This window comes from Canis lupus, chromosome 16 (genome assembly GCF_003254725.2).
Source record: "Canis lupus dingo isolate Sandy chromosome 16, ASM325472v2, whole genome shotgun sequence".
In the NCBI taxonomy this organism is placed as follows: Eukaryota; Metazoa; Chordata; class Mammalia; order Carnivora; family Canidae; genus Canis; species Canis lupus.
In genome coordinates this window covers 32,191,050-32,218,298 of record NC_064258.1, presented here as the reverse complement: position 1 = coordinate 32,218,298, position 27,249 = coordinate 32,191,050, and the positions used below count along the sequence as shown (strand labels likewise).

The window sequence follows — 27,249 nt, the reverse complement described above, 5'->3', positions numbered from 1 at the left end:
TGAAGTGGCTTTGGTTCAGGAGGTAGTCTCCGTTTTGACCTTGGTGCCTTATTTACTTACTTTAAGGAAATGTCTGAGGGTTGGCTAGATACTAAAGAACAGAGGCACCGACTTCCAGGATGAAAGTACCCGGGAGGGGACCAGAGGTCCCAAACAGATGTCCTTCAATGCATCATTAAGTGACCCTTCTTTGGGAAATAGTCCTTGAATATTTTATTTTTTGAGTGTTTTCTTGCCCTGATCCAAGGAAACTATCACTTCTCAGTTTCCTGCCCCTTCTGTGATTCTAACACTGCCCAGAGGATTGGTATGCACTGCAAATAGTTGGCATCTGAGGCGGGAAATGACGGAATCTGCTCTACTGCTTAGCAGGTCTGAGACAGGCAGGCGTGTCGCACTCACAGGAGGGGAGGTACTGCCTACTAGCAGTTACTGTGAGAGGGAGAGTGGTCCAGTCTTTAGAAGGCCTATAGGGAAGTGTCCATGAACTTAACGCTGGAAATTTCTCAAGTGAAAATCCAGGATCTCCCACTGGGTACATATTTGGCAAAGACTAAGACTCATGAGCGTTTGGGTGTATGCATGCCTGTACATTTCCATTTGCCAAACGTCTGCTGGTTCCTGTTAGCCCAGTAAAGCAGCTCTTGCACTGCACCAACAGAGCCAAACATCTTCCCAGAATTATTTCCCGATTGGGAAATGGAAAGTTATTGGGTTGACTCTCCCATCTGATGGTATGTGATGAAGTCCAGTACATAGCTGAGATCCTGGCCCAGTGAAGCATCAGAGCCAATTCTTTCTTCTGCAACTCGAAAGCTGAGCTGGCATGCACGGACCTGATGCAGTGCCGTCTGCCCAAACCAGATCCTTCAGCAGCCTGCCTGTTACTGATGACCACCCGGAATAGCTGTTGCACTCTGGCTTCCCACCATACTGCCAGGCCCCCAGTCTAATAATGAGCGGGGGCTCGCCGCTGGGTATTATGGTCCAGGCCATTCAGATGCCAAGGCTTGAAAATAAATCCTCCCACAGTAACTTGGAGCTAGTGCTCAGGAAAAATAATGGCACCACAGAGATACCTCGGAGCTTGCATGAAAGGAATTAGAGGATTAGAATTGGCGAATGACGTAATGAGAAAAATAGCACATCCACTGATCCAAGGTACATAAGAAAATTAAGATAGAATAACACAGAATCAGGATGAAGGAGCGAGACAGGGAAATGCTGAAGTAGTTTTAATCTACAGCATGGCTGGAGTAGGGCCAAAATGAACCACAGAGTAATATTTTTATTTTCTATTAATCTGTTCCCTAGTAGATATGCTGAAGAGGATGTGCTGGTTTCAACTTTACTGAAGGGCGCGCTCTCTCTCTTTCTCAAAATGAAAAATTGCACAATACCATTAGTTAATAAGAAAAGGAATCTTTAAAGAAAAATCTTCATTTTGGATTTAAAACAATACACCAGGGCAGCCCCGGTGGCGCAGCGGTTTGGCGCCATCTGCAGCCCGGGGTGTGATCCTGGAGACCCGGGATCGAGTCCCACGTCGGGCTCCCTGTGTGGAGCCTGCTTCTCCCTCTGCCTGTGTCTCTACCTCTCTCTGTGTGTCTCTCCTGAATAAATAAATAAAATCTTTAAAAAATAAAAATAAAAATAAATAAAACAATACACCACATGAAGAGAGAGTAATCTGGAACACCATCTCAGGACTGGCTCTAAATAAAGCACATGTGCATGTCACTGAGTAGCAACAGAGAGCTCTGAATCTGAAAACCTCTTCATTATACTTGCCAGGGCTTTCAACCTCTGAGCTCAGAACAGACATGTGACAATTCCTAAGTTCTCATTCACTAGTTGGACAACAGAAGTCAAAAACCTTGTGCACATCACACATCCCACTTTGACGGAGTTGATTTATGTAGATTGACTAAATAGCAATGCATTGTATTTTTTTAAAAGACTTTATTTATTTATTAATGAGACACACACAGAGAAAGAGAGAGAGAGAGAGAAGCAGAGGGAGAAGAAGGCTCCATGCAGGGAGCCCAATGTGGGACTCGACCCCAGGTCTCCAGGATCAGGCCCTTGGCTGAAGGATGAGCTAAACCGCTGAGCCACCGGGCTGCCCCAATGTATTGTATTTAAAGCCCATCCTTACTTAATATGCATTTTCAAGATCTTTTCTTTTTTTAAAGATTTTGTTTATTTGAGAGAGAGGCAGAAAGCATGAGCAAGGAGCAAGGGCAGAGTGAGAGGGAGAGGGAGAAGCAGACTCCTTCCTAAGCAGGGAGCCCCATGTGGGGCTTGATCCGAGGACTCCAAGATCATGACCTGAGCCGAAGGCAGACACTTAACCAACTGAGCCACCCAAGTGCCCCCCCCCCAAAGATCTTTAGTCTAAAGAAGTGGGACAGTAAAATCATCACCAGTAGTGAAACTTACAACCTTTGAAATGAAGATTACCATGTTACTTGTTTGAATAAGGCCTCAAAATGTCTTCAGAGACATTAAATACAGAGCCAAAGAAAACAGAAGTGAAGCCCTGGGAATAAAGAGTAAGCCAGGATGAGAATTTAAAAAGGCGTCAAAGACTGATCCTCAGCAACGATTGTATAACTAGAGCCGCAGGGTGAGTCAGACAACTCCGTCCAATCACACAGCGGGGGGTGGGTGGGGGGGTGGGGGGGGAGACAGGATGGAAAGTTCCTGGGCCTGATTCACAGGCATCGGCCTGGTGGCGGCAGAGCTTGCTAGGCCATGAGTTTTACTCCCATTTTGGAAAGCTATCAAATGTCTGTCTTCTCCACCACGACCTCTGTGCTTCCCTGCTCACTTGGGCACACATACTAATTGCATCAAACAAGGCAGGGAGGGCTGCAGTGAGCGAGGCCCCAGTGATGCTGGATGAAGGCATCGGTACCCTCCGCCAGAACCATGCATCATGCATCCACAAAAAGCCTGTTCTCATACACAGAATCAATGTCGTCAATCTAATACACGGACTCAATCAATGTAACCCAGGCCATCAATGTATATATACCATAAGGAGATTGCACCCTCTAAAATCAGCTAAATGGAATAACCTGACATTATCTTTCCTTCAAAGGGCATAAGCTCTGTAGCTCTTAATCAAAATAGAATTAAACAAATCTTCCTTAGTTTAACTGTATTCTTCCTTCTTTATTCCCATACAACACCTTGCCTTATTTCTTTCTCTCTTTACTTTTAAAAAACAATTCCCCCAAAGTTGACTTGGACAATAAAAGAGTCTCTCCTTGGTCCCCATCACAACCATGGCTGAAGAACAACCTCAGGTTGAACTGTTCGTGAAGGCCAGCAGTGATGGGGCCAAGATTGGAAACTGCCCCTTCTCCAGAGACTGTTCATGGTACTCTGGCTCAAAGGAGTAACCTTCAACGTAACCACTGTTGACACCAAGAGGCGGACCAAGACAGTACAGAAGCTGTGCCCAGGAGGGCAGCTCCCATTCCTTCTGTACGGCACTGAAGTGCACACAGACACCAACAAGATTGAGGAGTTTCTGGAGGCAGTGCTGTGCCCTCCCAGGTACCCCAAGCTGGCAGCTCTGAACCCTGAATCCAACACGGCTGGGCTGAACATATTTGCCAAATTTTCTGCTTACATCAAGAATTCAAACCCGGCACTCAATGATAATCTGGAGAAGGGGCTCCTGAAAGCCCTGAAAGTTTTAGACAATTACTTGACATCCCCCCTCCCAGAAGAAGTGGATGAGACCAGTGCTGAGGATGAGGGCATCTCACAGAGGAAGTTTCTGGATGGCAATGAGCTCACTCTGGCTGACTGCAACCTCTTGCCAAAACTCCACATAGTACAGGTGGTGTGTAAGAAATACAGGGGATTCTCCATCCCAGAGGTGTTCTGCGGAGCGCATCGGTACTTGCGTAATGCCTATGCTCGGGAAGAGTTTGATGATGAGGAGATCGAGCTGGCTTATGAGCAAGTGGCCAAGGCCCTCAAATAAGTCCCTCCTGAGGCTCCGTCTCTCCTCTCCATTTTCTCCACAAAGACACCAGCTGGTTTTCACGTGGCTACCCAAAGGACACACTTCAAAATGGCCAGTGGGCAAAGAATCCTGAAGCGCTTCTACAGGGCTGGCTGGGGGGCTGGAGGGGATGATGGGGAATCTAGGTAAGATTTTTAGTGTGGGGTGGTGCGGGTAGGACAGTGTATTTCAGTAATAAAACACAGATTGGAAAATAAATAAATAAATAAATAAATAAATAAATAAATAAATAAATAAATAAAATAAAATAAAATAAAATAAAAAAATAAAAGAGTCTCTCCTTGACCACACTCTAATTGTGTTCTACTGAGCTCTTTGTAAACCAGGCCCTGACCTCTGTGCTTTTGGGTTTGTCCCTGCATCACCTGGTTTCAGCAAGAACCCCTCAGCCAGGATCCTCTAGATGGATCATCTTTGATGTCTGACTGGGTTCCTCATCTGCCACCATTCCCCAGGTGGTGTGGTCATCCTGGCGGGCCCTCAGCAAGAATCCTGTTAGGTCGGCTGAGCCAGAACCTCCCCACCCTACTGTTTCATGCTGGTCATTTCCCTCCATGGACATCCCACCTGCTCCGCAGCTATACATTCCCACTCGCTCATGCTATATCTGGAGTTGAGCCCAATCTCTCTCATACTGCAAGACCCCATTGCCATGGTCCCCACACCTTGAATAAAGTGTGTCCTCCCTTAAATCAAGTCTTCCTTACCACCATTAGTGAAAGTGTCATTAATAATCTTTTTTTAAGATTTATTTATTTGAGAGATAAAGGCAGAAGGAGAGAGAGAATCTCAAGCAGACTTCCCAGTGAGCACAGAGCCCAACACAGCACGACCCCGAGATCATGACCTGAGCCGAATCAAGAGTCGGACACTTAACCGAAGGCCACCAAGGCACCTTGAATGATTATTTCTTTAGCAACACCTCAACTCACAGGCAGGGTTAGCAAAACGGAGCTCAGGGCCTGGCTCCCTGTGGTGAACACTCTCCTACTTGGCTAAACACAAAGTCACCTCTTCCCCATCTTCAAATCTCACTAAAATAACCAGAAACAAACAAACAAAAGATTCAAACCTACAAGGACTAAAAATTAGGAGAAAAGGCTGAACCAGGTGAGGGATTGAAATGCGGAGCAAGTGGACCCTGGAGGAGGGTGTGGGGGTGCAGGGGTAGGGGGAGCTGACTGGGAAGCCAAAGGGACTGGAGAAGGTGGGAGGTAGATGAAAAGACAAAAAGACAAGATAACTGAAGAATCTAATTCTGGAGCAGCAGAGGTCCAGGCTCCCTCTCTCTCACATGCAGCCTGTGATCAACACACCCCCAGCCAGGCCACTGCAGACTCATTCTCTCCATATTGTTGAAATGAAAGTGTCCATACTTGGTCATGTCAGGCACACGAGAGGGCAGAGTGGCATCCAGAGCTATAAACAGGAGAGTTTGAGGAAAATGGGCAGTGGGGATGTACTTCTACCAGCTTCCAGAATGTGGACAGTCACCTTTTACGTTACCCAAACACTTCCTTTCAGAAACCAAGCAGCTCCTGAGAGAAGGCCCACATCTACTGCCACAAGAGTAGTTAGTTATGTCACATTAGTGCATCCAGAAAACAAAGACAGGGAAAGAAAAAAATTAAATTAAAACCAATATAACAAAACCTTTCAGCGTAATGGGGTAGTTGGAACATAAAACAGAAATCTCCCGGAAGCAGAAGAGATAGGGAGAGAAAAGAGAAAAAAAATAACACATACAAAATCTAGGAGACCCAATGTCTACTTCATGGCAGTTTCAAAAATGGAGATCAGAGAAGATGATGTGATGAATAAAATGAGATACGTTTTCAGAACCAAATGACATAAGCCTCCAGGCTGAGAGGGTACAAAGTGCCCGTCCCATGAGAGAAAAGGTCCCCACACCAAGTCACATCAGCAAAATTTACAGAAAACTGGTTATTTGTAAAGGAATGGCAGGCAAAATACTACCAGACACAAAGAGTAATAACCTGAGATAAAGATGAAGCCAACTCCAGATGCCAGTATTCTTTCGTTTGTATTTATGGCAGCTTCCCCTCAAAGACATAAAGCTGTACTTAACTCGGCCACCTGGTCCCCTCATCAAACTGGCCTGCGTGACTGGTCACAAGGGTCACTAACAAAAGAGCAGGAATCAGAAGGACATCAGACTTCTAGAAGACAATGGAGCAAATGTTTCAGAATTTGGAGGGAAGATGTCAGGCCTCCAATCCCAAACCACCCTTGTACTTGCCTTAGGAAATAGAAAGTGGGCATCAGGGCTGCCTGGCTGGCTCAGTGGTTGAGCATCTGCCTTCGGCTCAAGTCGTGATCCTGGGGTCCTGGAATCGAGTCCCACATTGGGCTCCCCACAGGGAGCCTGCTTCTCCCTCTGCCTATGTCTCTGCCTCTGTCTCTGTGCCTCTCATGAATAAATAAGTAAAATCTTTTAAAAATAAAAATAAAAAATAAAGCAAGAGGGGGCAGCCAAACCAATGTCCCCTGCGGGAGATATAAAACCGATAGGTTACTTGATCCATCAGACCACTTCCTTAAACTTTATTCATGTACCTAAATGTATTTTATACACCTACACATAAAAGTGCCATATCCTTACACAGGTATTGGGTACAGCTGATGGAATACTGCTAAAATAAAGTTAATGGTAAGTCATTAATAAAAACTAGGCAATTTTTAAAGACAACTATTAGCTCAGGTATCAGAAAAGGAAATATAATCACTGGCCCTATGTAGAGCAGTATTTCATACTCACGATAATGTAAACAATGCTGGCAAGCTGATATGATTTTTAAAATTATTTCAGACAATTAGGAGAGGGAGAAAGAATGGAGAGATAATCAAACACAAAGGAGACAAGGCTGATGGTGGTGGAAGCTGGGTGAAAGTGCCATGATGAAAACTTGCAATTATAACAATTATACAGTAAACAATAATTTCTTAAGTAAGATATTTAAAAATATTTCTTTGACAGAGAGAGAGTGAGCTCGCAGGAGAAAGACAGAGAGAGCGAGCTCGCACACAAGGAGTGAGGAGGGGTGGAGGGAGAGGGAGAAGTAGACTCCTTGGCTGACCAGGGAGCCTGACTCAGGGCTCGATCCCAGGACCCTGAGATCATGACCTGAGCCAAAGGCAGATGCTTAACTGACTGAGCCACCCAGGTGTCCTTTAAAACAATGATTTCTTATGAAATAAAATTCTACTATGTTAGATAGATTCAGGAGAAGAGAGTAAATATGAATGTCTGGGGTAATTTATGAAATAGAACCTCATAACCATTTGTCTCCAGAAATACAAGTGAGCAGGTATTATTTAGAATTCCAGAAGAAGGGGATCCCTGGGTTGCTCAGGGGTTAACGCCTGCCTTCAGCCCAGGGCATGATCCTGGAGACTCGGGATGGAGTCCTATGTCGGGCTCCCTGCATGGAGCCTGCTTCTCCCTCTGCCTGTGTCTGCCTCTCTCTGTGTGTGTCTCTCATGAATAAATAAATGAAATCTTAAAAAAAAAAAAAAAAAAAAAAAAAAAAGAATTCCAGAAGAAGCTACAGGAAAGAAAGGTATAGAGGACAGAGAAAGAGGATTATTTTTAAATCCAAATTTAAAAAGACAAAAACAAAAAACCTTGCGATACTACTTGATATTTTAAGCTAAGTTTAACCATGACTTCATAAAAAATGACATTCACAAAATTTTTCATCCTCTTAAGATTTTTTTTGTTATGATGGCATAGAATTTCAGTGTTTTTCTCCCTTTGTTGATGTAATGAAATGAACAGAATTAAGGAGAGATATTTGAACATAAAAAAAAAAAAGCATAACTGGAAATGGTAAGAATTCAGAGGCCTGCTCCTTTGAGATTTCACTGTATATACTGCCCTCTAGTGTCACCGTATGGAAAAGCATCTTTCGTTTTGTAAACTAGAAATGCACTTTCGTCTTCAAATGTCACATTCTCTCTTCTTGTTCCTTGTAGCCTCTCTAGGTAGTCAGGCTCTCAGTTTGATGTCCAAGAATTCAGCCTTGGATTATTAGTTTTATACTTTGGCTTCACTATGGATTCAAAAGATTTTGATGGAAGGGCCTTGGAACCTGGTTATGACTAAGGAGGGAAATGTGTTCTAAGTTCTAAACAACTGTTTGTTCTGTTGAGGAAAAGAACCCATTTGTGTGCCATCTCCATGATTCCCTGAGGGTATATGCCTACAAAGTCAAACATCCTGCTGGACAGAAGCTGGACACATAGATGCTCAAAAAAACATTAAGTCTGGCGAGTGACTGGTTTCAGAATTCATCTTGCTGTTTATGGACAATGTGAAATGACAAAGTAGCACAAGAAAGTGATCATTGTTACTAACAACTGGTTGAACCAAATTATTTAAGGGATATGGACAAGGCAATGCAGATGATAGAATGTAAGACAAAAGGTCCACCTCAATGCCTTCCATCCCCTCCTGAAAAAAAAAAAAAATCCACTTTCACCACACTCCTTTCTTTGCAATGAGAAGAATGTATTTTCTTCTTAAGTATTATTTACTATTTGATAAAATCACACATTTCTCCCTACCAAAATGTTGACTCACGTTCAGTTCCAAGATGTTTTTCCTCTGCTACTAAGTAACAGGGAGACAGCTCCATGATCCCCTGGCTTCGACCCCGTCCCCCTCCAGGGTTACTCTTCCATCCTGCGGTACCACCCTTGCTTTGCTAATCCCAAAGAGACAAGCTTGGACTGGGGGGCAGTTCTCAACTCATGCTGGCATCCACATCTATGATAATGTGGCCTGTTTTCTGCTGAGAAGTGCTCTCTTAGAAACTTCCACCCGAATTTTCCTTCTCTAGTAGTCATATTTCAGGTGAGAAATTCCTGAACTAGCTCTGAGGTCCTTTTAATTGGGGCTCATGATGTGTGAGCAGGGATCCTACTTCCTCCATGAGCATTCCCTTCCTGAGAACCTCAGAATTAGTTTGTATCCTTCAATATAAAATCAGGCGGACAATTCTTGCAATTTTTGATCCTAACAAACAGGCCATAGAAAACTTGCACTTTTCAAATTCTGAGTCTTTGTTAGCAATTAGAGATTATAAACTGCCAATTGAAGATGCGATATATTTTATATTTATGGTAGATTTCATTTCCCTAGAGCCACCACGTCCATGAAAGAGCTAACAGTTTCTAGAGTTTTTTTTTTCTTTAAGATTTTATTTATTAATTTGAGAGAAAAATAGAGAGCAAGAGAGAGCATGAGACATGGAGGAGACAGAGAAGCACATTCCTGCTCAGGCCCAGGACCCTGGGATCAGGACTGGAGCTGAAGACAGACACTTAACCGACTGAGCCACCCAGATGCCCGAGGGTAAGTTTTGAATCTAACCAGTATGACACATGATCAGAAAGGGTATATACTTCTCTTTAGAAACAGCAAATTGAAAAAGCAGTCATTACTAAAATCTTTAAATTTTTTTTTTTTAATTTTTATTTATTTATGATAGGCACAGAGAGAGAGAGGCAGAGACACAGGCAGAGGGAGAAGCAGGCTCCATGCACCGGGAGCCCGACGTGGGACTCGATCCCGGGTCTCCAGGATCGCGTCCCGGGCCAAAGGCAGGCGCCAAACCGCTGCGCCACCCAGGGATCCCTAAAATCTTTAATAAGGCCCAAGAGTGTCTGAGGAAGAACACGGGTTTCTGAGCCAAGGGAGTTAGGGCTGAAAACTTAGTTTAGCTACATGAGTAGGGCTTGGAGCCCGTTCTTGTAACCCTCTGAGCCACAGCACCCTCATCTTTCCGATGAGGAAAATCCTGACCTTACCAGAGTGTTTGGTGCCTGTGACACCGAGGCTGCTGGGGAAATGTGAGTGTCTGCCCCTTCCTCCCTGCCCCAGGCCCCTCCGGCCAGGCCAGTCCCAAACCCCACTTGAGGGAAAGAACTGTCACCACCTGCAGAGCCCTGTGCCTCCAACCTAAGCTGTGGCTGCAAAAGAAACTGGCTCCCCCCGTCTTTCGCTCCCCGGCTGCATCGCTGCATCACGATGGCTTCTGGGGTGTTCAGGAGGGAGTCTTCCCACCCCCAGCAGGCCTGGGGAGAAGCACTGTGCCAGGCCAAAGACTGCTGCCCCCGTCACACCAGACATCCCCCCCCAGCCCCCTCTACCTAACTGCACATTCCCCTCTCTGGCTCTGTTTTCCTTCTGCAAAACCTGTTCTTTTGCTTCTCTGTTCCCACTTGAGCGTGTTTCTCTCCTTTTCCTCCCACTCCTGATTAAACAGCCAGTCTGACACCTGGATTTTTTTGAAAACCTCTCCTCTGGCGGCCCTCTGCTGCCCCCTCTCGTCACAAAATGGAACAGGCGCGCTCTGGCCAAAAACCAAACCAAAGCAAACCAAACCTCTTTTCAAGTTTCAGGGATGCTCAGCGTTTAATTGAGGGCCTACTGCATGCATGCGGGGCGCTGTGGTAGGTAGAGCAAAATCAGAAAATGCCCCTGTTCTCAAGAAGCTTACAGGTCAATGAAAAAGGCCAGCATTAATCAACTTTATTGATTAATTTATGATTATCAATTATCGATCATTTATAATTAAATATAATTAATAATCAAATGATTATTCTATTAATCGTAGAAATAAAGGTAATGCCAGAACTCAAACATGTGTTATATAATGCAGTGAGTGCCTATGATAAGGGACTTGACCCTGTCAGAGAGGTCGAGGAAGGCTTTCTGGAGGTAGCGACATGGCTGGGATTGAACTCTGGCTGGAATAAACAGAATGAAGAAGGAAGAGGAACATTCCAGAAGGAAGGCAGCCTGTGTTCTGGTAGGAGGGAGCATAGGAACTACAAGGGACTACGGGCAATCAGTGTCAGCGGAGGAAGCAGAGATGAGGCTGAGTGGAAGCAGCTGCATGAGGCAGTGGACGCTGTGGTGGCCACATAAGAGGTAACCAGATAAGGTGGCCACAAAAGAGGTTATGGCAGCTGAGAGTAAAATGTTAACGTAGAGCCTAGGAGAGTGGAGAGATTCAAAAAACAAAACAAAAACATTTAGAAAATATTTTCAGTATTTAGGAAATATAATCAAAAGAATTTTAGGATGACTGGGATACCCATGGAGGGTAAGGGGGAGAAGACCTAGACTCCTGACCTGCATAAACAGACACTGAAGCCATTTCCTGAGTTTGGAGGCGACTTTGGGACCCGTAAAACAAGTACCAAGCAGATGATGGGGTATTTAGCTATAAAGGTCAGAAGAGAGGTCCTGAGTAAAGACATAAGGGCAGGTGCTATCTTCATATGGGCTGCAGCGTGGGTCAAGGAGGAGACTCTGTAGGGCAGTCGTTCTCAACTACTGAGGAGGACCCCCAGTGGCATTTTTGGAATTTTCCAGGGTGAGGAGATGAGGACTCATGGTGATTTGGGAGTGCTACTGCCACTCGATGGGAGGGGACCCAAAATGCTAGACACCTTAAAAAGCACAGCACCGTTCACAGAGAAGAAAGGTCCTGTGTCCCACATGTCATGAAAATGAACAACCCGTTTTTAATTATCTTCAGCTTCTGTATAAACACCAGGGCTGGTATTTCTTGCCTAGTTTCCATTTTACGTGGAACTTTCCAGGAATGTAAGAACCATGTAAATTAAGGGAAAAGCAGCCTGCTCTTTAGTATTTACCAAGAGCTACTCACCATTTCAGAAAATCACATCAGTGATCATGGTAACTGAGTGCCAGCCAGGTCTATGCTCTCTGTAGGTCTCCAATGCAGACTCTACATAAAGAATAACCACATTCGGGCACCTGGGTGGCTCAGTGGTTGAGCATTTGCCTTTGGCTCAGGTCATGATCCTGGGGTCCTGGGATCGAGTACTGCATTGGGCTCCCTGTGAAGAGCCTGCTTCTACCTCTGCCTGTGTCTCTGTCTCTCTCTGTGTGTCTCTCATCAATAAATAAATAAAATGAAATATTTTTTTTAAAAACACTATGTAGAAATTTATGGATTTATAAAGCTAATCAATAATCTTAATATGGCTTAAGATGGGGCACATGGGTGGCTCGGTCAGTTACACAGAAGTTACATTTGACTCTTGATTTCAGCTCAGGTCATGATATCAGGGCTGTGAGATCAAGCCCTGTGTTGGGCTCTATGCCAGTCCTGGATCTTGCTTAAGATTCTCTCTCTCAGGGCATCCCTGGGTGGCTCAGCAGTTTAGAACCTGCCTTTGGCCCAAGGTGTGATCCTGGGGTCCCGGGATCAAGTCCCACATCGGGCTCCCTGCATGGAGTCTGCTTCTCTCTGCCTGTGTCTCTGCCTCTCTCTGTGTGTCTTTCATGAATGGATAAATAAAATTAAAAAAAAAAAAAGATTCTCTCTCTCCCTGCCCGCTCGCTCTTTCTCTCCAAAAAAACAAACAATAACAATATTCATTTTAAGGTTAGTGAAATGTATAAATTTCATGTTTTAATTTAAAAGTTAAAAACAGGGGTACTTGGGTGGCTCAGTGGTTGAGCATCTGGCCTCAGCTCAGGTCATGATCGCAAGGTCCTGGGATCAAGTCCTGCATCAGGCTCCCCATGGGAAGCCTCCTCCTTCTGCCTATGTCTCTGCCTCCGTGTGTCTCTCATGAATAAAAAAATAAAATCTTGAAATAAATAAAAATAAAAGCTAAACACACACACATACTACCTATAAGCATTTCCCAATTATAAATATTACAATGTATCCCTGAAGATCATTTAAAGGGATTGCAGACATAAGGTGAGCTGTGAGCACATATGAAGCACTGTCTATTTCTGTGGCGAGTCCAGAATGAGTAGGAAAATGTGACACAGTGAAAAGGTGGGGGCTATCTATTCCAGTTTGACGCTAAATATTCTTAGAAAAGTTTCAACCGCTAACTATAAGGCTGACAGGTATCTTGTCTTAGCAGCTTGAGAGATCTTGGAAAAGAAAGTCCTGCAAAGATAGGAAGAAGCTGTAGGAAAAGGTAATTCATGGTTCAGTGACTGGGTTGCAAAATTTACTTGTATTAAGTGCAATTCAGATGTTTCAGAGAGGAAATGAAATGTATCTTCTGTGTAACTAATCCAGTGCTTCTCCTGAATCCCCATCTGGTGGACATAAAAGGAAAACAAATAATGCAATGCAATTTCATGCAAAACCTACAAATGGTCCTCTTACGTGCTATTCATTCTCTCAGTAAAAATGTCTGTCTGGTTTCTCCACCTCTTTTCCAGGACCCGTGTGACAATGGGGAGTATGTACTGGGACTGTGTGGCATCCTCCAACTTCTCTGACCTCAGAAGTGACATCCTGCAGCTTCTGCAGCTGAGGCCAGGATCTGCAAGGTGTATGGTCTGGTCCTGGGGGGCCCTGCCAGGGCCTGGGGTGCTCCGCTGAAGGCTCAGGCCCACTCACTGCTCACAGGGGTATGACTGTCTGAACACATTGGTTCTGGTACAATTGGGATACTTTTAAGAGTGGCAGAGAGCGGGGCAGCCCGGGTGGCTCAGCGGTTTAGCGCCACCTTCAGCCCAGGTCCTGAACCTGGAGACCCGGGATCGAGTTCCATGTCGGGTTTCCTGCAGGGAGCCTGCTTCTCCTTCTGCCTGGGTCTCTGCCTCTCTCTGTGTGTCTTGCATGAATAAATAAATAAAATCTTTTTTAAAAAGAGTGGCAGAGGGCATTAACTGGAGAGGATGCCAGCTCCGGAGGGCTGTCCTGGGCAAAGCAAGGTGTACAACTGTTTGGGATTGGATTCTGTGAGTAAGCTCTACCAGCACTCAGCCCAGGGTTCACCTCTTGCCTGGCCAGTGGACGTTCTGCACCTTGATGCTAAGCATCCAATACAAGAACACACAAGCTTTGAAGAATAGACCAGAAGCCCCTACCTGGTCATGCCAGTCTGACCAATTAACTATGCTGGACCCCATGTTGTAGCTCAGGACCCGCCCGTCTTTGTGTTTTCCTCAACTTATCAAGGTGTTTCTAATGTCTCCACTCCAAAATGTGACCCAAAGGCAGGATCTGGGGTTGACGAGGGCAAATACAAAATATTGGCATCTACCTCCCTTTACTTTTCCCTCTTTGTTCATGTCCCACAATACCGAGGGCTAGAAGACACAAGGCTTTCTCCCTTTCCTTCTCCCAGAGAAGCAAGGCTTCACAACTGGAAGGGGTACCTTCTCAGGAGAAGTCTCACAGCTGAGTATTCTGGTCTTAGTTCTCATTATGTTAAAGTGGGAACTAAAACAATGTAGAAAATCCTCAAGAGAGCAGTCTGACTTCAGAAAGGGAAGGAAGTAACAGGAAATAAGAAAAGTTGAACATTGAAGTTACATACAAGGCTGAAGCTTTTCTTCTGTAACAATTCTGCCCTCCTCAAAGAGGAAAAGGCCTTGGACCAGAAAGGAAGATAGTAATCTACTCAAAAGGTAAGAAAACTTCTTTATCTCCAAGCCAACTCTGTTAGCCTACTTTTACTTTTATTTATTTTTATTGGGTTTTTTTTTTTGTTTTTTGTTTTGTTTTGTTTTGTTTTGTTTTGTTTTGTTTGTTTTGGAATAAGCTCCATGCCCAGCATGGAACCCAACGTGGGGCTTGAACTCCCAACCCTTAGATCAAGACCTGAGCTGAGACAAGAGTCGGATGTTTACCTGACAGAGCCACCCAAGAGCCTTTGTCTACTTTTAATTCTATTATCAACTTATTATCATTGTTCCTTAACTTTACATTAGCTCATCTGAATATAAACATGATCGCAATCTTCAACATGTATACACTTATCAAAAGACTGTCAAACTACAGGAAGCAAAAACTGAAAGAATCGCAAGGAGGATACGAGGAATCCACTATTACAGTTGGAGACTTCAATACCCTTCTGTTGGAAATGGACAGATCTGGCAGCCAGAAAATCAGCCAACATACTAGAGCTGAAGAACACCAATCACCAACTGGATAGAACTAATGTCCATGCCCTACTGCATCCAACACTAGCAGAATACACACTCAAGTTCACATGGAACATTCTCAAGACAGACCACATTCCAGCCATAAAACACATGAAAGAAAGAAAAAGAAAGAAAGAAAGAAAGAAAGAAAGAAAGAAAGAAAGAAAGAAAGAAAGAAAAGAAAGGAAGAAGAAAGAAGAAAGAAAGAAAGATCGATCATATAATGTCTGCTCTCAGACCACAATGTGATTATACTAGAACTCAAGAACAGAAAGGTAACTGGAAAATATCTAAACATCACACTTCTAAGTAACACATCAAAGAAAAACCTCATGAGAACTTTAAAATTTTTTGAACTACATGAAAATGGAAATACAACTCCTCAAAATTTGTGGGATACAGAGAAAGTGGTGCTTAGAGGAAAATTTATGGTGTAGAATGCATATATTCGAAAAGAAGAAAGATCTAAAATCAATAACATAAATCTCCACTTTAGGAAACTACAGAAAGAAGAGGAAATTCAATCCATAAAAAGCAGAAGTAAAGAAATAATAAAAATTAGAGCAGAAATCAATGAACTTGAAAAAATGAAACTAAAAGAGAAAAATAAATGGAAACAAAACTGGTTCTTTGAAAATATCAGTAAAATCAATAAGCCTCTAGCTAAACTAAGAAAAAGGCAGAGAGAATATACAGATTATTTATCAGAAATGAAAAAGGTATCTCTGGTGGCAACTCTCTCGGGTCCCCTCTGTCTCTGGGAGCTTTGTACTATCATCACTTTACTATCACTCAATAAGCTTTGCTGCCTACCAAAAAAAAAAAGAAAAGAAAAAAGAAATGGAAAAGGGGACATCACCACAGATCCCATGGATGTTAAAAGGATAATAAAGGAATATTATGAACCTAATCATTATACTATCAGTATTAATAACTCTCTGTCATTACTTATTAAGCATTGACAAATGCCTCTGGCAATGTTTTGCACTTTACATGAATTATCTCAAAACTTAAACATTCTACAGAAATTGGAATTATCCTCATATTATAAATGAAAAAAGAAACTTAATGAGGTTTGGAGACAGTGCTAATGTCACACATCTAACAAGTCAGCCTTGCTCCAACTCACTGTCTGACCCCTGGTCTTTCCATTATACCACAGTTTCTCATGCAATTTGGGGGAAAAACACTTGACCTTATTAACTACAATGAAAAAGAAATAACCCAATTCATATTTAAGCTGAGCAAATCTTTCCATGTGCCAAAAACTCACCACCCTCTACACCACCACCACTGTTACCAACCACCATTTCAATACTGTGACTGACAAAGTCACCCACTTGTATGAGCAGCATGGTGTCCAGCTGCCCAATGTCAATATGAAGACAGAGCATTGGCTCAAGGGATCACAGTGATGGGATTAGCAAAAGCAGAAGTAAACTGGCTGCTACGAAAAATCAAAAATGCTAATTTCATCTCTACTTTTTTTTATATTTTATTTATTTATTCATGAGAGACACAGCAACAGAGACAGAGACATAGGCAGAGGGAGAAGCAGGCTCCCTATGGAGCTCAATCCCAGGATCCTGGGATCACAACCTGAGCCAAAGGCAGACACTCAACCACTAAGCCACCCAGATGCCCCTCATCTCTATGCTTTCAATTGCTCTCCATATACTGGTGACCCAAACCAGAGAATATTTGGAAAACTGTATCTAGAGGTTGAAAATGGGCCATTTTGGAAATGAGAGTGTGAGCATTTGCCTTCAAACTGTGGGACAACTGAGCTAGCAAGCTTACAGACCACGTAATGTCATGTATGAAAATAAAAACCAGAGTTTAGTTGCCTTGAGAATAAAGAGAATATGAGCCACCCCAGCCAATCATATATCAAGAACTGAAAAGCCAGGACCTTTACAGTCTCTGACTAGAGAGGAATCTAATGGGACTGTTTGAAAGGCATCTGGGCACAGGTGCACTGCAGCAGACAACTTTGTTAAGTAACCCTGAAGCCCTCTTGGTTTCCATATTTGTACAGTTTTAAGACAACATGTGCAAGTCTCCCCCAGAGAGGGTGCATTCTGGGTCTGAGTGCTGCTGGGTAAAGACAGTAGAAAAAGAATTTGTCTCATCCCTCCTGGATCCAAGCATTTGCTCAGCATCAGCTTAGTAATAAGACTCTTACTCTAAGCAGAAGCCCCTGGTTCTGACACTTTCAGACATCACCAGATGCTATATTAGTCGAACAACCAAGTGCTCCTGAAAGACCAAATTGTGCCCATGTGGCAAAAAGAATACCCTAATTGCATAATTCCTGTGAAAGAATCATCAAAATTCACATGTCCAATTATGAACAGTTTTCCAATTTCAACATGAGACATTCTTGGAAACTGTCACAAGGCAGATGTCTTAAAGAGGATTTTATTTTCCCAAAGGCATAATGTTATAATTGGATATTCTGTTACCAAAGACCAAGCATAAAATAAATCATAGGCATACATAAGCAACAACAAGATATAAAACCAAGGATGCATCTATAAATTCTCATGATAGAACTTAGAGATTTTATATTAAGTCATAAAACATTAGTGGCGGAAGCCACCGCAGAGAACTTCTCAGAGCTGTGCCCGATACCCCCCACCTCCCCAAGACTAGCTACATCATTACTTCTTGGGAAGTTTGATAAAGAACACAGATTCCTGGTCCTCATTGCCAGAGATGTTGATTTGGTCTAGAATGAGAAACAAAATGCTGTATTTTCCTTTTAACTTTTCCAGATGATTCAAAAGACTGATGGAGGAGTGGGGGCCGGGATGTCAGGGGTGGGTAGAGTGGGGGATGACCCATATAAAACGGATGTTTATCTGTTGGTTTTTCTGACTAAACAGGAGAGGCTTTATCAGTAAACAAATGCTAACACTTTTTGGCAGTGAAATTAGAGGATTACCGGTTGCACATGGCTCCTCACGTACAAAAATATAGTTACCAAGGATCTGGGTATCAAATTTAGATGTTTGTACTCAGGAAAGTAAAATATGCACATGTCAATAACCTTGAGGATTAAATATTTATGTGCCTGTGGAAGCAAAATATTTAGTGATCAATAATTTATGACATATTGTTTTAACCCATCAGGAAGGGAATGAATAGCTGTATTTATGTTGTTTATGCATCATGGTCGTGGTAAATTGATAACGTGAGGTTGAACTAAGCGTCTGAAAGGCCAAGGAGTTAAATGAATAAGCACAGTTAGTTTTTCTCTTTGGACACCTGTATGTAGGAAAGTAGCTACCACTGAGACATCAAGTCATCCATTCTATCTTCAGATCACATCTCAAAGCCACCCATTTTTTTCTCTGCTACCTCCCATCCCAATCCAAAGCACCATCATGTCCACTTCTTTAATGGAAACTGTGTCTCCTTTCCACCTTCATGTTCCAATCCGTTCTCCATGGAGAAGCCATCGGGGATCTTTTTAAAACAAAAATCAGAACAGAACAGAACAAAAATCATATCATAGCAATTCTGCTTGAAATCTTATGATATTTTCCCATTGTGCTCAGATGGTCTTATGGAGTCCTTTATCACCAGGCCTCTATCTGCCACTCAAATCTCATCTCCTACACTCTTCTTTGCATCCCCGGTGTTCCTGCCACACCAACCTTCCTTCTGACCCTCCTCGCCATCAAACTCCTTCCCACTCTTCCTACGCACCAGCTGCTCCCTCGACCTGAAATGAATTCCCTCCAATTCGTACACAGGTTTGTCTCCTCCCAGCTTTCAAGTCTCAGGCTCAAATGTTATGTCCTCATAGAGGCCTCCCCAGTTATTCTGTCTAAAGCCAAGATGCGGGCAGCCCAGATGGCTCAGCGGTTTAGCACTGCCTTCAGCCCAGGGCGTGATTCTGGAAACCTGGGATCGAGTCCCACGTCAGGCTCCCTGCATGGAGCTTCCTTCTCCTTTTGCCTGTCTCTCTCTCTCTCTCTCTCTCTCTCTCTCATAAATAAATAAAATCTCTAAAATAAAAAAATAAAACCAAAATGCTCATCCGTAGCTGGTAGCATCCTATTTACATATTTCGTAAGCTCCACGGGGCAGAGCCTGCTGTGTTTAACGCTGTAACCCTGGCACCCAGCACAGGGCTACAAGTATAATAAACGTTTCTTAGATGTCAGTTGTATAAATGAATGAGGAGGAGACCCTGACACCAGCAGGGCATACATCCCGAGACATTCTCAAGTTCCCCCAAACCACAAATACAGTAGCATACAATGTCCTCAAAACATGGAATTAAGTGAATTATTTACACAGATCCAAACTATAAATTAGTCCAATGTTTTACTCTTTGATCTCTTTAGACAGCTATCTTCTGCTGGATAACCATTGCTTCTTAAAACACTTCATTTTAGGGGCACCTGGGTGGCTCAGTAGTTGAGCAGCTGCCTTTGGCTCAGGTCATGATCCCGGGGTCCTGGGATCGAGTCCTGCACCTGGCTTCCCACAGGGAGCCTGCTTCTCTCTCTCCCTATGTCTCTGCCTCTTTCTGTGTCTCTCATGAATAAATATAATCTTTAAAAAAATTTGCTTTGTCTTCACTTTCATTATCAATACTATTAGCTTACTTCCTTCAGAGAGGTCACTTTTTCACTAATACAAAAGTTTTTAATATTTCAAGAGAACTCCAGCATATGCAACAAGTATATGACATAAAGCCAGTTGAGAGATGGATGCTGGTTGTTCTTATCCAGGTATGTGATGCTCCCTAGCACCCTAGCATCTCTCAAGGGCCAGACCACTCAATCTGCACCCTAGAACTATCTAGATGGGATGGACCAAAATGTGAATGCAAAATTGGTGAAAACAAAGGGTCTGTTGTACTCTCTTCCGTTTAAGTGTTTTGTTTTGCTTTTCAATTTTTGTATTATTTATTTGAGAGAGAGAACAAGTAGGGAGGAGGGGCAGAGGGAGAGAGAGAGAGAGAGGGAGAGAGAGAGAGAGAGAGAGAGAGAGAGAGAGAGAGAAGCAGACTCCCCACTGAGGAGGGGTCCTGACACAGGGCTCGATCCCAGGACCCAAAGACCAGGACCTGAGCCGAAGGCAGAAGCTAAACCAACTGAGCCAACCAAGAGCCCCTTGTTCTTTAATTTTAAGAGCAAAAACACATCAATGAAAGCTGCACAGTTTTATTTTGGATGCCTATGAGCACTGCAGTTGTCTTCTCTGAAGACGGGAGCTGCCAGCTTGTCTCAGAGGGTTTCTGGGTGTCAGAGAATCTGCCCAGAACTGGATCTGTGCCAACCCATCCATTGGCCCAAATTGCTGAAGCTGCAGTAATGAAATCCGTCCGCTGCCTCCTCATGCCAGCCAGAGGGAAAGTGCTAGATTTCTGGCACTGGTTACTTCTGTGCTTCATTCGCGATTCATGAGGTTAACCTGAGAAATGCTTTCAGATTTTCAGCTATTTTGCTCTTCCTTTAATCTTTATATAACTACATGCTATCAAAAGAACAGAGAGGGTTAAATAAAAAAGGAGGCTGGGTCAGAAACAAGGCCAAGAGAATTCCAGTCCTGCCTGACAACCCTTAAAACTAAAACATTATGAGGCTCACTAAAGCCTTTGTCCTTACACCAAACTAAATCTAGCATAATTCAGTTGATTTATCTTTTTATGTGGAGAGACTGAACATCAAGTGATATTAATATGCAATTTTTCATGGAAGGAAGTGAATACCTTAGCTAGATATATTAATGTCTTTACATAATTAACACTCTTCCCAAAGGTATCCTGATAAAGCGAGAAAGTCTAAGAATTGGGTAATTTATAATAACTGTTCTTACTGTCCTTGCACTTAAGTATATCTCCTAAGACAAAATATCTTTGTTAATTAAATTTTTATTTATACCAAATTAATATCTGCATATAGCTTTAAAAGTGAAATTGGCCTTTTATTGGGCCATTAATACCAGAGAGCAGTGTCCTGCCCCACACCCATACCCCCTTTCCACATGCCAGAAGTCACCACTCCAATACCTTCAGGTGTTTGTTCTGTATTCACACTTCAAAAACATCTAAGTAACATGCCTAATATGCTATTTCTTGGTTTTTCAGTTTTAGATAATATTGTCTTCCCACTATGGAAAATGTAGATTGAACTCGCCTAGACCACCTTCCCCCACATATTTGTCTTCCCTCCTCAGCCATTTTTTTAAAAGTTTTTATTCAAATTCCAGTCAGTTAACATGTAGTGTAATGCTAGTTTCAGGTGTACCATACAGTGATTCAACATTTCCATCCATCACCGGGTGCTCATCACAAGTGCACTCCTTCATCCTCATCACCTACTTAACCCATCCCCTCACTCATCTCATCCATTTTTGATTAAGTATATATCCAGTGCTTTCATTATTACAGGTATAAATGTTCTTTACTGCTAGGCCAAACCAGTGTGTTATCGTTACATTTTCTTTCTTGAAAATGTGTTTTCTTTTGTTTCCAACTCTCTGGCCGACTCTTCCCACACCTTCCTAAAGCCCTGCAAAATGCTTCTTAAGCCAATCTCCCATGTGGACAAACTGACAACATACCTGGCAGATTACAAGTCTTCAGCACAAGAGATTCTGAATATGTTAACATGAACCCCAGGGAGAGAGGGTTCTGTTTGTTTGTTCACTCATGACGCTAGGGTGAGCTGGGTTTCGAAACTACCCATTTACAGCAAAATAAGTAAGGTCATAAACTCTCAAGTTTTAGAAATCTCAGTGGCAGAGAATTTGGGTTTGCTTGGTTCTCCACCATTCCAGCACTACACGAAGACAACTTTCTAGAGATGCAAACAAATCCGACATGAGGTGAAAGAATGACCCACACATTATATTACATGAACTATCAGGAAAAACAAAACAAAACAAAACAAAAAACCCCAAACCTACCACAACTCCCACTGAAAGAGCCCAAGTATTAGCTGAGATTTTGTCTCTTACTTTCCAACCAACGACCTCAACACCTGAACACTGGGCATTACTAAAACTGGATGCCTCTGTTCTCATGACAGCTATTCCCCTGTTATTAACGCTGGCTGCCAGATCTTATCTAGTTAAAGTAAGAATCAATCATACCCAACTGATGCAATAAAAGCTACAGCACAACTGTCCCCCCAGTGACCACGCTGGCTTTCTGCAGCACAGTGCCAGGCGTGTGGCATCCATGCTGTGTGTCCAGGTCTGCAGGGAGCCAGGGTGAATGTTCTTCCCCACTTCCCCACCCCTGATTACAAAATTAGGAAGTAACATGTTGTTTAAAAAAATAGCAAAAAGAGCTGAAAGTGATTGCTTCTAGACTCTAAAAAAACCCCTCACGCTTTCTTCGAAATACGTCTTGTAGCAGAAAATCTAATTCAACTGTGCACACAACAAATTTTGATAAAATATTATTTAAATAAAACAGCCTGTTAATCGTTGGGTCTAAAGACCATATTCAAAAAAAATATGTCAGGCACGTGGATAAGTTATAGAACATCTCAAGACCCAATGAAGATGAAAATCCCAAAGTTCTCTGGGGCACCTGAGTAGCTCAAGTGGTTGAGCAGGACTCTTGGATTCTGCTCAGGTCTGGTTCTGCCCTCGGTGGGGAGTCTGCTTGAGGATTCTCTCCCTCTGCCCCTTTCCTCCTTCCTGTGTGTGCATGTGCGCGCGCGCGTTCTCTCTCTCTCTCTCTCTCTAAAATAAATGGATAAATCTTAAAAAAACAAAAACAGGGATCCCTGGGTGGTGCAGAGGTTTGGCGCCTGCCTTTGGCCCAGGGCACGATCCTGGAGATCCGGGATCGAATCCCACGTCAGGCTCCCGGTACATGGAGCCTGCTTCTCCCTCCGCCTGTGTCTCTGCCTCTCTCTCTCTCTCTCTCTCTCTCTGTGACTATCATAAATAAATAAAAATGTAAAAAAAAACAAAAAAACAAAAAAACAAAAAACTAGCATTCTCATTTCTTCCCCATCTCTACATGAGGAGATCAGGCCAGTTTCACTTGCTTATTTGCTCAACAATGTTCCCTAAAGCCTGCTAGGGGCCAGGCACTGTTCTAGGTTGTGGGATGACAGCAGGGAACAAAGCAAAAGTCCTGGTCTTCCTGAATTTAGATTCTAGCGGGGGGAGACAACTGATAACTGGCTCCAGATGAGTAAGCAAAATTTGGGGGTAACCAGTGCTGTGAAGAGAAAATAAAGCTGGACCAGGGCTTATAGCACCGGAGACTGGCGTGGGAGGGGAGCACTGCTTCAGGAGGAGGTGAGGATAGAGGCCTCTTTGGGGAAAAGCATCACTCACAGACACCCGACATGGGAAGGAACAAGCCAGGGAAGCGCAGAGAGAGAGAGAACAAGTGACAGGTTCTGAGGCTGGCAAGGCTTCTTGCATGTGGGGAGGTGCTGCGAGCAGCTTGGGGTAGAGAGGAGAGAGCATGGGGAGCCTGAAGAAACGAGTAGGGCAGAGCCTGTAGTCTCAGAGGCCACAGTAAGGACCTGGAACTCTAACCGGATGAGATGTTGCTGGGGGTCTGAGCAGAGCCGTGCCACTGCCTCTGCCCTCTGTAAAGTACCACACAAATAATTATGTAACTAAAAATGAAATGTCTATTTAAAATAAGAGGTTTGGGGTGCCTGGGGGGGTTCAGTAGGGTGAGCTCCCAACTCTTGGTTTCAGCTTAGGTCATGAACTCAGGGTAATGAGATCGAGCCCTATGACAAGCTCTATGATCAGCAGGGAGTCTGCTTAAGATTCTCTCTCCCCCTCTCTTTCTGCCTCTCCCTCTGCTCATGTGTGCACTCTCTTTCTCAAAATAAATAAAATCTTTAAAAAAATGAGAAGTTTTATTACAGCAAAGATATATATATGCAGACAGATATAAACACATATACATATGTACATATATTGTATATAATCACCTAGTTATTATGAGCTTCTTTTCATGTTCAACCTCATTACTGCCCACACAATTAAGTCCAACTAAGTCCAATTTCTTTCCCATCTCCTACAGAAGTCTTAATCTGGGATGCTATTAAAAACAATTACTGGGATGCCTGGGTGGCTCAGCGGTTGAGCGTCTGCATCTGCCTTCAGCCCAGGGTGTGATCCTGGAGTCCCAGGATCGAGTCCCAGTCGGGCTCCCTGCATGGAATCTGCTTCTCCCTCTGCCTATGTCTCTGCCTCTCTCCCTCTGTGTGTCTCTAATGAATAAATAAATAAAATCTTCCAAAAAAATAAAAACAAAAACAATTACCCACTAATTCAATGCACAAGGCCCAAGAGAAGATCAACCACCAGAGACAAAAATTAGTAAGAACTAACAGGTGGTGGATGAGATCAGCAGAACTCTCTACCCTGGAGCATGGTTCATGGATGTGTCTCATGAAGTGGGGATAGCCATGTGAGGAAATCTATCGAGGCTGTCAGCCCATCAACTGTGATAGAATCATGTGAGACCAAACTTGTTTGTTTTCCATGCTTCTCCAGCACATGGCAAGGGGCCTCGCAAATGGTGCCACTCTGCAGAAACCCTGTACAGCTTACTGTTGGGATAGAACCAACAGGACACATACCAAGATTCAAAGTCATTATGAGACAGAACCCATACTTGCCCTCACTCGCTGAATTTATGCCTGGAATGAAGGAGAACTCGTTTTATGATTTTTGGATTTCACGACAAGGTCAAGAATACAGAAAGGGATGAGAGAGAAGTGCCTGCGGGGACATTATTGAAGCGTCCCCATGGTGAGCACTTGTGCCATGCTCTGAACCCCCTGCTTCTCCAGCGCTATCTGGAGAACTCTGAAATATGCAATATGATCTTGTACCTGAGAGACAGAGACAGAAGACCTCATGCCTGTGGAGGTGCAGGAGGACTGTGGGCCATGATTGGGCTCCCCCAACCCATCTCACTAGGAAAATCTAGAGGATGAGGGGATGTGACCTGCCCATGAACCCAAAGCTAGTCAAGTCAAGAGGCTGGTAAGCACTTTCCTTGACACACATGGGAAGCAGGTAGGCAGGTTCCTGGAGCCCTACAAGGAACAAAAGAGGCCTCAGCAAAAAGAAGCTGGAGTTGTTCTGCCAGGATCTGGGAAGCTGACTACGCAGAGTAGAGACTCAGCTTCCTGAGAAGGGAAACTGTAAAAGTCCAACAGGCACACTCCAAATGCCATGAAAATGCCCCAGAATAGAAAAAGTGTTCTTTATCTCCCACCCGACTCACTCAAGGACACCAGCTCTAACCATCTGCCTGGTTCAGAAGATATGAAGCCACACACAGCCAAGTAAGAAATGTCCTATCTCCCTAATTCTCTCCTCTCCTCACTGCAACTCCACCAGGTTCCAAAAAGCAGCCAGTGATGGAGCAAATAAAGAGCAGAAAGAACACAAGAGCCTTTCTCAGGGCAGTGGGCTCAAGGCATGAAAAGAGTTCCAAGCTAGAGAACACAACAAATGTCACACTAGGTGAATTCAGAGTTCAGATAGTCTACCCAGGACTGAACATGCCACTGACTAAGTTTGAAACTACACTTGCAACCTAAAACTGTTCATGTCCTATGAGGGAGCACAAAGGCTGGAGAATCTGCCAGAGTTCCCAGTTAGGGGATGGTGAAAATTAACTCCCTGAAAAATTAGAGAGGGAGACAAACCATGAGAGACTCCTAACTCTGGGAAACAAACAGAGGGTTGCAGAAGGGGAGGCGGGTGAGGGATGAGGTAACTGGGTGACGGGCACTGAGGAGGGCACTTGATGGGGTGAGCACTGGATGCTATACTGTATGTTGGCAAACTGAATTTAAATAAAGTGTTTTTTAAAAGAAAGAAAAAATTGGGATCCCTGGGTGGCTCAGCGGTTTAGCGCCTGCCTTTGGCCCAGGGCGTGATCCTAGAGTTCCAGGATCAATTCCTGCGTCGGGCTCCCTGCATGGAGCCTGCTTCTCCCTCTGCCTCTCTCTCTCTCTGTGTGTGTGTGTGTGTGTGTGTGTGTGTGTGTGTGTGTCTTTCATTAATAAATAAATAAAATATTTTTTAAAAAAGAAAGAAAAAATTAACCCCATAAGTATGGTTTTAAAGGACAGTGAGAAACACAGGTGTGTTGCTCTCATTCCAGAGCTCATGCTTGGTCATCACGAAGGCCGTGAATGAATGAATGGACAAAATGTCTCACAGAGAATGAATAAACAAAAGAGTAAACTTTTGCATGAAACCTGGGAGATGAAGAGGTGACTGGTAACAGAGTTCACTGATGATCTAGCATTCCCAGAGGAGAAAGATGCTGGATCAGGCACGCGCACTCACGGCTTCTGGTGTAGATGGTGTAGCAAAAGATTAATAAACAGAGTAGGAGTTGCACAATCAAATATTCAGGTTTGGGTACACGACTAGGTACTTTCCATCTGTGTGATCTTAGGCATGTCACATTCTCTGAGCCTGTTTCCTCGTGTCTAAAATGGTAATAATGCCTAGGCTACTGCACAGTGTAGTGATTTTAAATAAGAGAACACACAGAGAGTATCTGGTGCCTGGCAGAGTGGGCACTGAAAATGGCAATAATCGTTACTACACTCTGTTAGGGACCGAGGAAGCCAATCAGGCTATCTCCCTTGTCCCTCAAGACCATTCAAATGTTTCCTATAATTCTAAGCTCACCAAGCATCATCATTTTCTGGCTAACTTGATCACTGGGTGGAGAAACCCTGAAAAATGAACAGCAGGACTCCTATGACTGTGAAGATATACAGTAATAAACCGGCTTTTCGGTATAAGCATGAGTATCCTCTTTAGATCGCTCTTCATTATAGCCTGATTAACACTTGGTGAACTGAAAAAAAATGAGTAGACATCAAGGGACAAGGATTGCACCAGAGGACCAATTCAAAGGCCCTACCCGCCGAGCTGGGCTGCCACTCCTACATCCCTCTCTTTTTAATTAGGGGTCATCACACTGAGATACCGAGAAATCCAAAAGTGCCCTTTGAAACAAAGAAAGCGTCTACTATGTTTGCTAGCATTCAACCTAAATGTATTTCATTACAACACTCTGAGACCTAGTAAGCTGTAGATGGCTTATAATAGAAGCCATCTCCATTTCTCACTCAGGAGGCCTTTACTTTTTCTTTTTTTATTTTCTAAAAAAATTTATTTATTTACTCATGAGAGACACAGAGAGGCAGAGACATAGACAGAGGGAGAAGCAGGCTCCCAGGACTTGATCCCA

At 43.6% G+C, this 27,249-nt stretch overlaps 2 protein-coding genes across 3 annotated transcripts in view; one reads left to right on the top strand and one right to left on the bottom strand.

Annotated features, from left to right (window-relative positions):
* Window positions 1-27,249, bottom strand: part of FUT10 (fucosyltransferase 10) — a 79,464-nt gene that overhangs the window by 30,628 nt on the left and 21,587 nt on the right. The window lies entirely within an intron of this gene.
* Window positions 3,274-4,190, top strand: LOC112645604 (chloride intracellular channel protein 1-like). The gene is given in 2 exon segments (XM_035699729.2): window positions 3,274-3,369; window positions 3,372-4,190. Coding segments are annotated over 2 exon segments (708 nt in total). The 5' UTR covers window positions 3,274-3,293; the 3' UTR covers window positions 4,004-4,190.